This window comes from Panthera tigris, chromosome B2, assembly GCF_018350195.1.
Source record: "Panthera tigris isolate Pti1 chromosome B2, P.tigris_Pti1_mat1.1, whole genome shotgun sequence".
Classification (NCBI taxonomy): domain Eukaryota; kingdom Metazoa; phylum Chordata; class Mammalia; order Carnivora; family Felidae; genus Panthera; species Panthera tigris.
The window spans coordinates 86,764,890-86,777,826 of record NC_056664.1 but is presented as its reverse complement, the minus strand read 5'-3'; the positions used below and the strand labels follow the sequence as shown (position 1 = coordinate 86,777,826).

At 36.6% G+C, this 12,937-nt stretch overlaps 1 protein-coding gene across 12 annotated transcripts in view; it reads left to right on the top strand.

The window, feature by feature from the left end:
- The window catches only part of MMS22L (MMS22 like, DNA repair protein), a 158,116-nt gene extending 145,662 nt beyond the window's left edge, over positions 1-12,454 (top strand). For all 12 annotated transcript variants that reach the window (XM_042986842.1, XM_042986841.1, XM_042986843.1 and 9 more), the window contains 3 exons: positions 8,316-8,412; positions 10,008-10,175; positions 10,912-12,454. In XM_042986842.1, the coding sequence (XP_042842776.1) occupies positions 8,316-8,412; positions 10,008-10,175; positions 10,912-10,993 (347 nt within the window). In that variant the 3' untranslated portion in view covers positions 10,994-12,454. The remainder of the gene's footprint in view (positions 1-8,315; positions 8,413-10,007; positions 10,176-10,911) is intronic.
- Positions 12,455-12,937: the final 483 nt, after the last annotated feature.

The window sequence follows — 12,937 nt, the reverse complement described above, 5'->3', positions numbered from 1 at the left end:
AAACTGAGGGTCCCTGGGGCTGCTGCCTCTCCTCCTACAAGCACTCAGCTCCTAAAGTGGGTATGTCACTCAAAAGTAGCACCATTGTGCCTGTCCCCATCACCAGAGCCCTGCATCTGAGATGTTATCTGGTGGAGAGGTAGAGGGAGGAGAAGCTGAGCATAGAACAGAGAACTCTCAATCAGCCCCAAAGGAACTAACTTCATTTGCAAATGAGTGTGGAAAAAGTTCAACCATAGAGTTCTATCAAAAATAATGGAGTTTGTGGTGATAGGCAATAGGTAGGAGAATAATAGAGTCATTGGGTATATAGGCTAATCTGTAGACCATCTAGTTTGGTGAGAGAATTGGTGAAAGAGACAGCTGGAAGGAACCCTTGGATCAGAATCTCAAACACCACAGAAATCCCTTTCAAACAGCCTGAACTTGATGAGATCAGTCTATAAGACAATATATGTCCCTGGGCATTATAGGAAACAATAGAGCAATCAGCTTTGATTAGTGGAACTTAACAGTTGAGTGTGGTCAGAGAAAGAGACAAAGAGAGCCCTGTCAAAACCACTGTCTTAGAATGGAGACTGTAGGCATACCCGAGGTTATACCACCTGAAGAGCAATGTTAGAAGCTTCACACTGGGGGCCAGTGGGGAAGAGGGAAGAACTACACCTCACTAAAAAATGTCCAGTTTTCAGCAACAAAAAAATTCCAAGACTGCAAAAAGACAGAAATATGATCCATACACTGGGGGAAAAAGCAGGCAGCAGAAACTGCCAGTGAGAGCAATCAGATACTGGATTTAATAGGTAAAGACTTCAAAGTAGCCATTATAAGTATGTTCAAAGAATTCCAGAAAAGCATGATTAACAAAGTAAAGGTAGGTATGATGACATTGTCCCATCAAATAGAAAATATCGGTACCGAGACAGAAGTTACCAAAAAAAGAACCAAAAGGAAATTATGAAGTTTAAAAGTACAAGAGCTGAACTGAAAAATTCACTTGAGGGGCTTGTTACTGGATCTGAATTAGCAGAAGAAAGAATTAGCAAACTTGAAGATAGATGACAAGAGATGATGCAATTTGAAGAAAAAAAAAAAAAAGAATGAAGAAAAATGAACAGAGCTTTAGGGAAATGTGGGATACCATTAAGTGCACCATCATACATATAACCCAGAAGAGGACAGAAAGGTACAGAAAAAAATATTTGAGGAAATAATGGCTAAAGATTTCCTGAATTTATTAATGAACAATAACCTATACATTCCAGAAGCTCAGCTAATTCCAAATAGGATAACTTTTTTTTAATGTTTATTTTTGAGAGACAGAAAGCCGAACAGGGGAGGGGCAGAGGGATAGGGAGACACAGAATCCGAGGCAGGCTCCAGGCTCCACACTGTGAGCACAGAGCCCGACATGGGGCTCAAAGCCACAAACCATGAGTGAGATCATGACCTGAGCTAAAGTCGGACGCTTAACTGACTGAGCCACCCAGGCGGCCCTAATTCCAAATAGGATAAATTCAAAAAGTTCCACAATAAGATGCATCAGAGTAAAAATACTGGAAGCCAAAGGCAAGGAGAAAGATTTTAAAGCATCAAGAGAAGAAAGACTCCTCGCTTACCACAGAACCCCAGTTAGGTCAACAGCTAACTTCTCAGCAGAATTAATGGAGGTCAGAGGCAGTGGGATAACACTTAGTGATCAAAGAAAAAATTCTCAACCAAGAATACTATATTCTGTAAAACCATTACCTTTCAAAAGTGAAGATAAAATAAAAATATCCCCAGATAAAAACTGAGAGAATTTATTGCTAGTGGACCAGCCTTATAAGAAAGGAAGGAAGTTCATGGGTGGCTCAGTCAGTTAAGTGGCCGACTTCAGCTCAGGTCATGATCTTGGGGCTGACCCACATCTTGGGGTTCAAGCCCCACGTCAGGCTCTGTGCTGACAGTACAGTACCTGGAACCTGCTTTGGATTCTCTGTCTCCCTCTCTCCCTGCCCCTCCCCTGCTTACAGTCTATCACTCTCTCTCAAAAATAAACATTAGAAAAAAATTTAAAAAAAGTTCTACAGAATGAAAGTTAGGTGACCTCACACAGGAATAACACCAGTAAAGCAATATGTAACTATAAAAGTATAAGTGTATATTTCTTTATCTTTATTCCCTTAATGGGTTTAAAAAGCAAATGAATAAAATGAAATATTTAAAAAATGATATATAATGTATTATTGGGTCTATAACATATAGAAGTGCAGTATATTTACCAGTAACAGTACAAAGGAGGTGGTGGGAGCAAAGCTATATTGGTCTAAGAAAATGACTCCAGATAATAACTCAAATAGAAACAATTATGAAGAGAATTAGAGATGATCAACAAGGTTAATATAACAAAAGCTAAAATATATACCTGCTTTCCTTTCCTCTTCTTCCTTTCTTCTCGTTTAGCTTCTTTGAAAGACAAAATTATATAAAATAAAAACTATGAAAGGCAAAAAATTATGTATTGTTGGGTTTGTAACATTTGCAAAGGGAATATGTATAAAAATAATACCACAGTGGTGCCTGGGTGGTTCATTCTATTAAGCATCCAACTCTTGATTTCAGCTCAGATCATGTGAGTTGGAGCCCTGCATCGGGTTCTGTGTAGAGTATGGAGACTGCTTGGGATTCTCTCTCTCCCTCTCTGCCCTTCCCCTGCTCACATGCACATTCTTGCTCGCTCGCTCTCTCCCTCCCCTTCTGTCTCAAAATAAATAAACATTAAAAAAATAATAATACCACAACAAAGGGGGAGGGGAATAAAGTTATGTAAGAATAATGTTTCTGTATTTCACTGAATTCATGTAAATCGGAAGCTCTGATAAGATATGCATGATATGCCTAGATCACCTACTAAGGAAATAATTCAAAACTAATGAAAAATAATTAAAGAAATTAAAATGCTAAGTTTTAAAACATGCATATAATACGAAAAGAGAGCAGTAAAGGAGATTAGAAGAGGAAAAAATGCGAGACATTTAGAAAACAAAAGGTAAAATGACTAATATAAATCCATCGATAGCAACAGTAACAGTAGTTGTGAAAGGAGTGAACAAACTAATCAAAAGTAGAGATCATTGGAATGAAAATATAAAAAGATCTAATTCTATTCTATCTACAGGAAACACTTTAGATTCAAATACTGAAATAATAAAAGGATAAAAAAACTACATCATGCAAACTGTAGCTATGGAAAGCTAGGCCAAAAAATTGTTACTAGAAATAGAGATGTTTTATAGTGATAAAGGATCACTGTATTTAACAACTTATAAACGTGCACTTAACAAAAGAGCACCAAAATATAGGAAGAAAAAAACAGAAATGAAGGGAGAAAGAGTTTAGTAGTAAGAGCTGGAGGATTTTTGTTGTGTAAAGAGCTTAGAAGTTCTCATTCTCACCCTCACAACAAGAAACAAATCTTATCAGACTGAAAAACAACTCTTCTTAGATGCATCAGGGAATTGAGGTCATAGAGCAAACTGTTGCCCCCAAAACTGAGCATAGAGCAGTTTGTCAAATGCAGTGTAAATATTTCTTCCAGTGTCAGCTCCTGGTCCTCGTAAGCTGTGATTCTCTGAATCTGTCTCTCCACTTAAATGATCTAATAAATTGTTTGTTTCTTTTTCAAAATAATAATTGGTGATTATACCTTATGGAAAGCAAACTGAATGACAGCATTGTTCTGAGGATTGGGAGAGAGGAATTTGGAATACTGTGTTAAAAGGCACCTGTACCACCCCTGAAGGAATGCAGTGCTATTTGAAAGTAGACTTGGATTAGTTGTATGCTACAAACTCCAGGGCAACCACTAAAAAAATTTTTTTGAATAAGTGTATTTGATTATACTAAGAAAAGAGAAAAAAATGGAATCATAAAATCCTCAATTAAAACCTTCAGAAAAGGCAGAATAAAAGCAAATGATTAGAAAAAAAGAACAAGAGCAATGAATATAAAAGTTACATATATGTAGGGTGCCTGGGTGGCTCAGTCAGTTAAGCATCGACTCTACATTTCAGTTCAGGTCATGATCTCACAGTTCGTGAGTTTGAGTCTGGCATCAGGTTCCGCTCTGGCAGTGTGGTGCCTGCTTGGGATTCTCCCTCTCTCTCTCTCTCTCTCTCTCTCTCTGCCCCTCCCCAGCTTGCTCGCTCGCTCGCTCGCTCTCTCTCTCTCCAAGTAAGTAAATAAACTTTAAAAAAAAAAAAAAAAGGCATTACATAATGACAGACTGGAACTAGAGATAACCTCTTCAATCTGATGAAGGACATCTATGAAAATCTTAGAGCTAACATCATCCTTAATGGTGGAAGATTAGATGCTTTCCCCCTAAGATTAGGAATAAGACAAGGATGTTCACTCTTGCCACTTCTATTCAACATTGTACTGGAAGTCCTAGTCAGGGCAAGAAAAATAAATTAAAGGCATCTAGCTTGGAAAAAAGGTAAAATTAACCCTATCTGTAGATGATTTGATCTTGTATATACAAAATCCTAAGCATACCACTAAAAAGCTATTAGAACTTATAAACAAGTTAAGCAAGGTTGTAGGATACAAAATCAAGACACAAAAATTCATTTTATTTCTATATACTCTCAATGAAAATCTAAAAATGAAATTAAGAAAATGATTCCATTTACATTTCCATTTATAATTAAAAAAAAACAACTAGGAATAAATTTAAGAAAAGGGAAATACAAGCTTAAGATCTGAAAAATACCAAACATTGTTGAAAGAAACTAGAGAATATCTAAATAAATGGAAAAAACACCCATTTCATGTATCTGAAGAAGTAATATTGTTAAGATAGTAGTATTCCCCAAATTGGTATACAAATTCAGTGTAACTCCAGAATAGTTGAAATAATATTGAAAAAAGAACAAAGTTGGAAGATTTATACTTTCCAATTTCAAAACTTAGTACAGAACAACAGTGATCAAGACAGTGTGGTATTGACATAAAGATAGACATAGATCAGTGGATTAGAATTGGAAGTTCAGAAATAAACCCAAAGGTCTGTGGTCAACTGATTTTTTTGACAAAGGTGCCAAGATGATTCAGTCGGGAGAAAACAAGTATTTCAACAACTTGTACTAAGTCAAACACATATCCACATGCAAAAAAATGAAGTTACACCTTTATTTCACGCCATACACAAGAATTAACTCCAAATAGATCATGGACCTAAATGGCTGAGATAAAACTATAAAACTCGTAGAAAAAGCAAACTAGTAAATCTTCATGACCTGGATTTGGCAATGAGTTGTTAGGCACAACAAAAGTACAAGGCAAGAGAGACATAAATTGGACTAATCAGAATTAAAAACTTTTCAGGTACCTGGATCACTCAGTCAGTTAAGTGTCCAGTTTTTGATTTAGGCTCAGGTCATGATCTATATAGTTTGTGAGTTCAAGTCCCACGTTGGGCTCTGTGTTGTCAGCACAGAGCCTGCTTCAGATTCTGTCTCCCTCTCTGTCTGCTCCTCCCCTGCTCACTCTCTATCTCTACCTCTCTCTCTCTCTCAAAAATAACCCATTAAAAAGAAAAGTTAAAAAATTTAAAACTTTCATGCTTCAAAGGACAATCGAAAAAGTGAAAAGAAAGTTCCCAGAATGAGAGTTGCAAATCATTTATAGGATAAGGAACTTGTACTTGGAATATATAAAGAACTGTTACAACTCAGTAATAAATTTTTTTTTTTATATAGGCAAAGGGGGACGCCTGGGTGGCTTGGTGGGTTATTGCATCTGACTCTTGATTTCAGCTCAGGTCATGATCCCATGGGTCATGGGATCAAGCCCTGTGTCGGGCTCTGCACTGACAGCGCAGAGCCTGCTTGGGATTCTCTCTCTTGTCCTCTAACTCAAAAAAAATAAACTTTCAAAAAAAAATAGGCAAAGGATTTGAATAGACATTTTTCCAAAGAATATAAACAAATGGCTAATAAGCACCTGAAAAGGTGCTCGACACAATTAGTCATCAGGGAAATGCAAATCAAAACCACAGTGAGATACCACTAAGTTGGGTATTATGAAAAAGTCAGATAATAACAAAGTTTGGTAAAAACATGGAGAAGAAATCAGAACCCCTAGTTACTGCTATTGAGAATATAAAATGGTGTAGCCACTAGGGAAAATAGTCCGGTCATTCCTTAGATTGTTAAACATAGAGTTACAATGTGACCTAGCAATGTCACTCCTAGGTATGAACCCAGGACTAATGAAAACATATATCCACACAGAAACTTGTATATTCGTATTTATAGCAATTTATTTTTCATAGTAGCCCAAAGGTAGACTGTCAACTGACAGATTTTTTTTTAATGTGATACAGCCACACAGTGGAATATTATTTGGCCATCAAAAGGAATTAAGTCCTGCTGCATGCTATACAACATGGATGAACTTTGAAAACACTATTTTAAGTGAAAGAAGCCAGTTACAAAAGACCACATATTGTATGATTCCATTTGTATGAAATGTCCAGAATATTAAATCTGTAGAGACAGAAAGTAGATTTGTGTTTATTTTTAGGGTATATCAGAAAACAGGGAGTGGTAGCTTAAGAGTGTCAGGTTTCTTTGGATAGTAAATATTCTAACATTGTAGTGATGGTTGCACAATTCTGCAAATATACTAAAAACATGGAATTGTACGTGTTAAGTGAGTAAAGCTGTTAATGTAAAGAAAAACTGAAAAAAAAAACCCAGCCTTTTAAAAAGTTCAATTCAGTTAAATAAACCAAGATGGCAAATATTTTTTTTAAAACACAACTGTACGCTGATATCCACAGAAGCTTGATTCATAATAGCTTCAAAATGCAAACAGCCCAAATGTCCAGCAACTAATGTGTGGATAAACAACATGGGGTATCTCTATACAGTGGAATATTATTTGGCCATCAAAAGAAATAAAGTACACATTCTACAACATGGATGAACCTTAAAACATAATGCTAAGTAAAAAGGCAGTCAGAGAAGACCATGTGGTATATGATTGTATGTATATGAAATTTCCAGAGAAGTCAGATCCATGAAGACAAAAGTAGATTCGTGGTTGCCAGGGGCTGGGGGAGGAAGAAATAGGAGAATGTGACTGTTAAGGGGTATAAGGTTTTCTGGGGAGGTGATGAAATTATTCTGAAATTAGACAGTGGGGATGCCTTCTCAACTCTGTGAATATACTAAAATCCAGTGAATTGTGCACCTTAATAGGTTGGTTTTGATGATAAGTGAATTGCACTTCAATAAAGCTTTTTTTTTCTTTTTAAATCAATGCTTAATGTTTTCTGTGAAGACTGTTTCTTCATATTCTGGTACTTTATCCACAGAAGAGCTTTTGGGGGTTGTTTTTCAAGAAAATGTCTTTTAAGAATGAATTATACTGATTTCAGAATTGTATCTAATATGAGGAGTTACTTGTTCAGTGAAGACAAGTGTGCTATATCTTCTTTATCCACCACCCTCATACCATAGAGAACATTACATGTGATTAACTTAAGTTCATATGTATCCTGTTTTGTGCTCCTGCTATAATGGATTAGAGCTTCTGAAATTTTTATTCTTAGAGTGCTTTTTTCCTCAGCTATTTATATTAGATGTGCCAAAAACAACACAACAAAAATTTAATAGCATTTGGAACATACTAAATTTTCTATTTTCTTTCTTGATATTTTTCCATTTTTACATACAAATGCACAATTTTAAAGGATTTGGTTAAATATTTAAAGAATACAAATGTTCTTTTTATAACTTCACTGTCTTTTTTGAAAGAACGATAGCATCACAGTTGATTTATACACATACACACACACGTCTTTGGCTAATTTTAAGTGAAGGTAAATTGGTGGTTTCTAATTTGTTAGTGAGTAGGAGGGAGGAATATGCCTATGAATTTTAAAAAAATAAATCTGCTTGTCTGTAAATCAGCTGAATGATTAAAAGCTATCTTTTGTCAGTATGTAACTACTTGCAGGATGAGGATGATAGAATGTTTTTGAATATGGGGTCTTTCTAAAAGGCCTATCTTTACATTTATTTTTTCAGTTATAAGAGTGTAAAAAATAAACTCTTAAGGTTTTTATATTTTCTTAGAATGGGAGATAAGGAGATAGAACTTTAGAACAAACCAAAAACTCAGAACTATTTCATTTTGAAAAATAACAGAACTGTACAAACTTTAAGAAAACAACATATTTCTCTAAATTAAGAGTGTTCATAAAAATGAGGATCCAGATGGTCAATTCAGACAGTGTGTGATGCTATAATTTTTCCTCCTAGTGAAAAGGCTGGCCACAGAGAACCTGCAGTACATGGTAAAAGCCTGCCAAGTGGGGTCAGAAGGAGAACCCGCCGCCCAGCTGACTTCTGTGTTTAGGTAACTGGAAAATACGCCAACTGGCAAGGGGACTATTGCCAGCCATTTGACAGCCAACATGTTTTTTAAATAACTAATTATCCAAAACATAATGTGTTACTCCTTGTTATAGTATTTCAATTATTATATTTTTGGCAGTGGTTTTGTTACACTGTGTTGTTTTATTAAAAAGACAAAAGTGCCAGGGAGGAAGACAAGTGAGCTGACTTCAAATTACCTGAGAATTGGGTGAAGAAGACTCCTGCATGTATTTAAGAGAAAAAATCAGGATATGTGGGTCATGATGACAGGTGCACAGGCCCTCAGAGCTGCTACACATGTTACTCAGGATCCAGTGTAGAAGTACACATGACTGGTTGTTTCACTTGCTGTAGATACTATAGACCCAGAAAGCTTCATCGTATTTCAGTTGTGAAGCATGGACTGTATAAGAGTAGACCTGATGTTAGTTCCCAAGAACAGTAATGCAACGGGAGGAACATTTTCTGTGTTTTGTGTTGTTGTAACGTTCTGTGTTTTATTGTTGTGTCCTGCCTTGCCGCCTCTAGAATCTTGTGCTTTCTGTTAGGGCAGTATTTTTAAATATTTCTTTCTCACAATTTCTACCAGTTCTCTTTTAATATATGTATCTCTGCCCTAACATTGCCATGAGAAATAATGTGGGTCCATTTTCTTCCGTGTTGGCTCTTTGATTCCTCAGTTCGTTTTCTCCTCACATAATTGGCACTCATCAGCTGTTTACAATTTATTTAAATTGGGATCACATGAAATAAATAGTGGCTTTGTAAGAATTATAAAACCCTAGGGGCGCCTGGGTGCCTCAGTCGGTTAAGCGTCTGACTTTGGCTCAGGTTATGATCTCACAGTTCATGGGTTCGAGCCCCATGTCGGGCTCTGTGCTGACAGCTCAGAGCCTACAGCCTGTTTCAGATTCTATGTCTCCCCCTCTCTCTGCCCCTCCCCTGTTCATGCTCTGTCTCTGTCTCAAGAATAAATAAAACCCTAAGAAGGGAGAAAGGATTTTATATGAACGAGGAAGATTGCATGTTTGTTATGTACAACGTATTAAGCTAGGTGACTTTTTTTTGTTGGGGGGAGAATGGAAATTTTAGGGTTAAAACATAGAATTTTTTATAAAGGCCTCCTCTGGGTCTAAAATCTCCAGTTAAGGAATGTAAAAATATGTATTATGAGTAACTTGTTTTCCTCATAAAAATATTGTTTGATCTATTTAGAAATACGATGAACTAAGAAATACCTAGGAAGCTGGACTCATTTTTTTCTACATCCTTACCGCTCAGATTCTGACATGCAGAGAATAGCAGCAAAGTCCCTGGGACTAGATTTCCCCCCTTATTCTCCCTTCTCAGGTTCCAACCGTTCCCTCTTCCTACCAGTGCCATGGTTCTGGTCATGCATAGCTCACGCTGAAATAGGCCATTTCTGTCCTTTAGTCTTCATAGGGCATCTAGATTCTTAAGGTAATCTTACATGAAATGATCTTTCTTGTGTTCAGGTTACAGCTAATTGTTATATAGATACCAGCCCTGGGAACTTCCCCAGAAGTAATCCTTTGCAACTTGATTTACTTTCAGGCATTTTATCCAGGATTATGGTACGAGGTACGATAATCAGATTTACAGCATTTTAGAAACAGTAGCAGCATTGGACCAGCGGGTTGTTATCCATTTGCTTTCTACCCTCACTCAGTCTCTGAAGGATTCAGAGCGGAAATGGGGCCTTGGCAGAAATATCGCACAAAGGTATGTTTGAAAATCTTATTACATTCTTTTGGGCAACGATTATAAAGTTTAGATTCATTTCCTAGAAATGGCTTATTTTCCCATTCCTAAAAATTTGGGGTATGTTGGAGTTGATAAATGTTTCCATACTATGATTGACACATCGCAATTCACATACAGTTCTTTTCAAAGTGACCACCTTTGAAAAGCTCTGTGTTTCATTAATGCTACTATTGCTCAAAACACATTCAGTGTTCCTCATTGGGAGGTGGACTTTAGAGCCTCAGATGTGTTGCTGGATGCCCTATGAAGACTATAACACTTAAAATCCATGGTGGCATTATCTGCCCTTTGAGGGATGCCTTGATGTACTGAAACAACTGCATCATGTGTATCCAGTGAGTAAGGTGTGTGACCCAATTAAATAATACGGTTTTTGGTCAAAAATAAGTAATAGGACTTTTTTTCTTATAGGCTTACAACCCAGTTTCAGATTGTGCTGGACTGTGTAACATAATGTAACATCATGGAAATAGACCTGTAGTTCCTAAAGAGGTTGTTTTAGAGGAGTCAGCACTCATGACAAGTCATATGTCCCAAGTTTGTTAAAGAATCAAAGTATTTTAGTCATATTGTGTGAGTGTGTGTGCGTGTAGACAGACAGACACTCAGGTAGGCTCAGTTTGTAAATACTTAAAACGAAAAGTAGTGGAAAAAGTAATAAATGTATCTACATCTTTTCTTTTTTCTTAAACAGGGAAGCCTATAGCAAACTTTTATCTCACCTAGGACAAGTGGGACAAGATGAAATGCAGAGACTGGAGAGTGATAATACCTAACATATTTTGTGATTTGCCTTCTCTATTATAACTATCTTAAGCCACTTTGCACCATTCTGATTCATACTTTTAATTGTGTGATGTTCTGTTAAAAATTCTTTCTAGGATTTTTTTTCTTACATACCTATAAGTATAAGGTACATAAATAAGGAAATAAAGGTTAATTAAATATATTATAGGACCTTTGGAACTTGGCAGAATTGCATTCTCTTTTGAAGAGTTTTTAGTTAAACTAACTTAAAGGAACCTTTTCTAACTGTGAGTGTTACATGTGTATGTCTGTTAAGTAGATTTGCACCAGTCAATCCAGGAACTTTTCACTGTAATGTGACTTTGTCTTGTGAGTGATTTGTTTTGTTTCTTACATGTTTTAATATGATGTGGGTGTTTTTTTGTTTTGTTTTATTTTGTGTTTTTTAACATTACCTGGCTGTTCTGTGCTGGTTTTGGGGAAAGGGGGGTTCAGGAGGTGGGATTGTATGTTTGTCATCTTTTGTTATACTGTGTCTAAGGCAAGTTAATAAATGCCCAGCACACTTAACTCTGTGAGGAATGAGGCTGAGTCTGGCTAAATGAATATACAGATAGTATATAAAATGTTTTAAAACTTAAGCCAACAGTGTTTATGCTTAGGTCCCAACAGTTGCCAGATTTTTTTTTTCTTTTTTTTCCTTTAGTTGTCCTTCTTTTGGGGAATTTATTAAAAGACCTCTATCAGGAGGAGGATAAATAAGACCCTTTAAGAAAAGAGAAAATAACATCTAAAAAAATCTTCAGGTTACATTGTTAACAGAAGATTTCTGAGAACTCAGCCCATTTATCTCCTCATCAATTAGAGCCTTTTATAATTTAGCATCTTACATTATGTTTACAAGGAACCAGTTTAGTTTCCTTTAGCAGCTATTGTGTCTCAACTCTTTATTTCATCCAGATTTTTATTTTACCAGTTGGGCTCTTATCCTTGTCTCCTTTTTGTGGTGAGCTTTACTTGGTGAAAGAACTCCAGTCCTAGTGTTGGGAACCCACCTAGGTCTCAAAGCCAGCTCTGCTTTGTAAACTTGAGCAAGTCACTTAACCTTGCTGAGCCTCAGTTTCCTCATGGAGAAAAAAAGAATACTAATCCTTTTTCTTTTTCATGGTGTCCTAGTAAGAATCAGGGGATAATGTATGTAAATGTATTGGTGACATACATTCTATTTGAGGTGTGCAGACATGATTACTAATCATTCATGCCCAAAGGTAATGAACACCTCTCAATTTTGTCCCTTTTTCTCTAATAGGTCCTAGGTGAGTGAGCGCCCCCCCCCCCTTGGAATCCCCCCCCCCCCGTTTTTTTTCTTCAAATTTTTTCTTACACATCATGTTTGCTAACTTTGCAATAACTTACTGTTTCCTTCTTGGGACTCTAGTCTTTATTATGGTTCTTCTATTCCTCCTTTTCTAACTCAAGTAGTATCTTTTTTTTTTTTTTTTTAATTTTTTTTTCAACGTTTTTTATTTATTTTTGGGACAGAGAGAGACAGAGCATGAATGGGGGAGGGGCAGAGAGAGAGGGAGACACAGAATCGGAAACAGGCTCCAGGCTCCGAGCCATCAGGCCAGAGCCTGACGCGGGGCTCGAACTCACGGACCGCGAGATCGTGACCTGGCTGAAGTCGGACGCTTAACCGACTGCGCCACCCAGGCGCCCCTCAAGTAGTATCTTTAAAGATGAAGTGTATTGCAGTCAGCGAACTATACTTATTAATGTTGTCCTTACTGTAATGTGTGAAGTCTAAAGGAATATCTGTTGTTTTCACAACATACAAATAGTCTATCACCCTGCCAGATCAGCTATTAGTACTTCAACAAATGGAATGAATAAAAGCCTCGTTAAGGTTACTTAGTAGACTTTAAAGCAATGAGTTTTTCATTATCATAGTGACTTACTAAACTTAATGTATT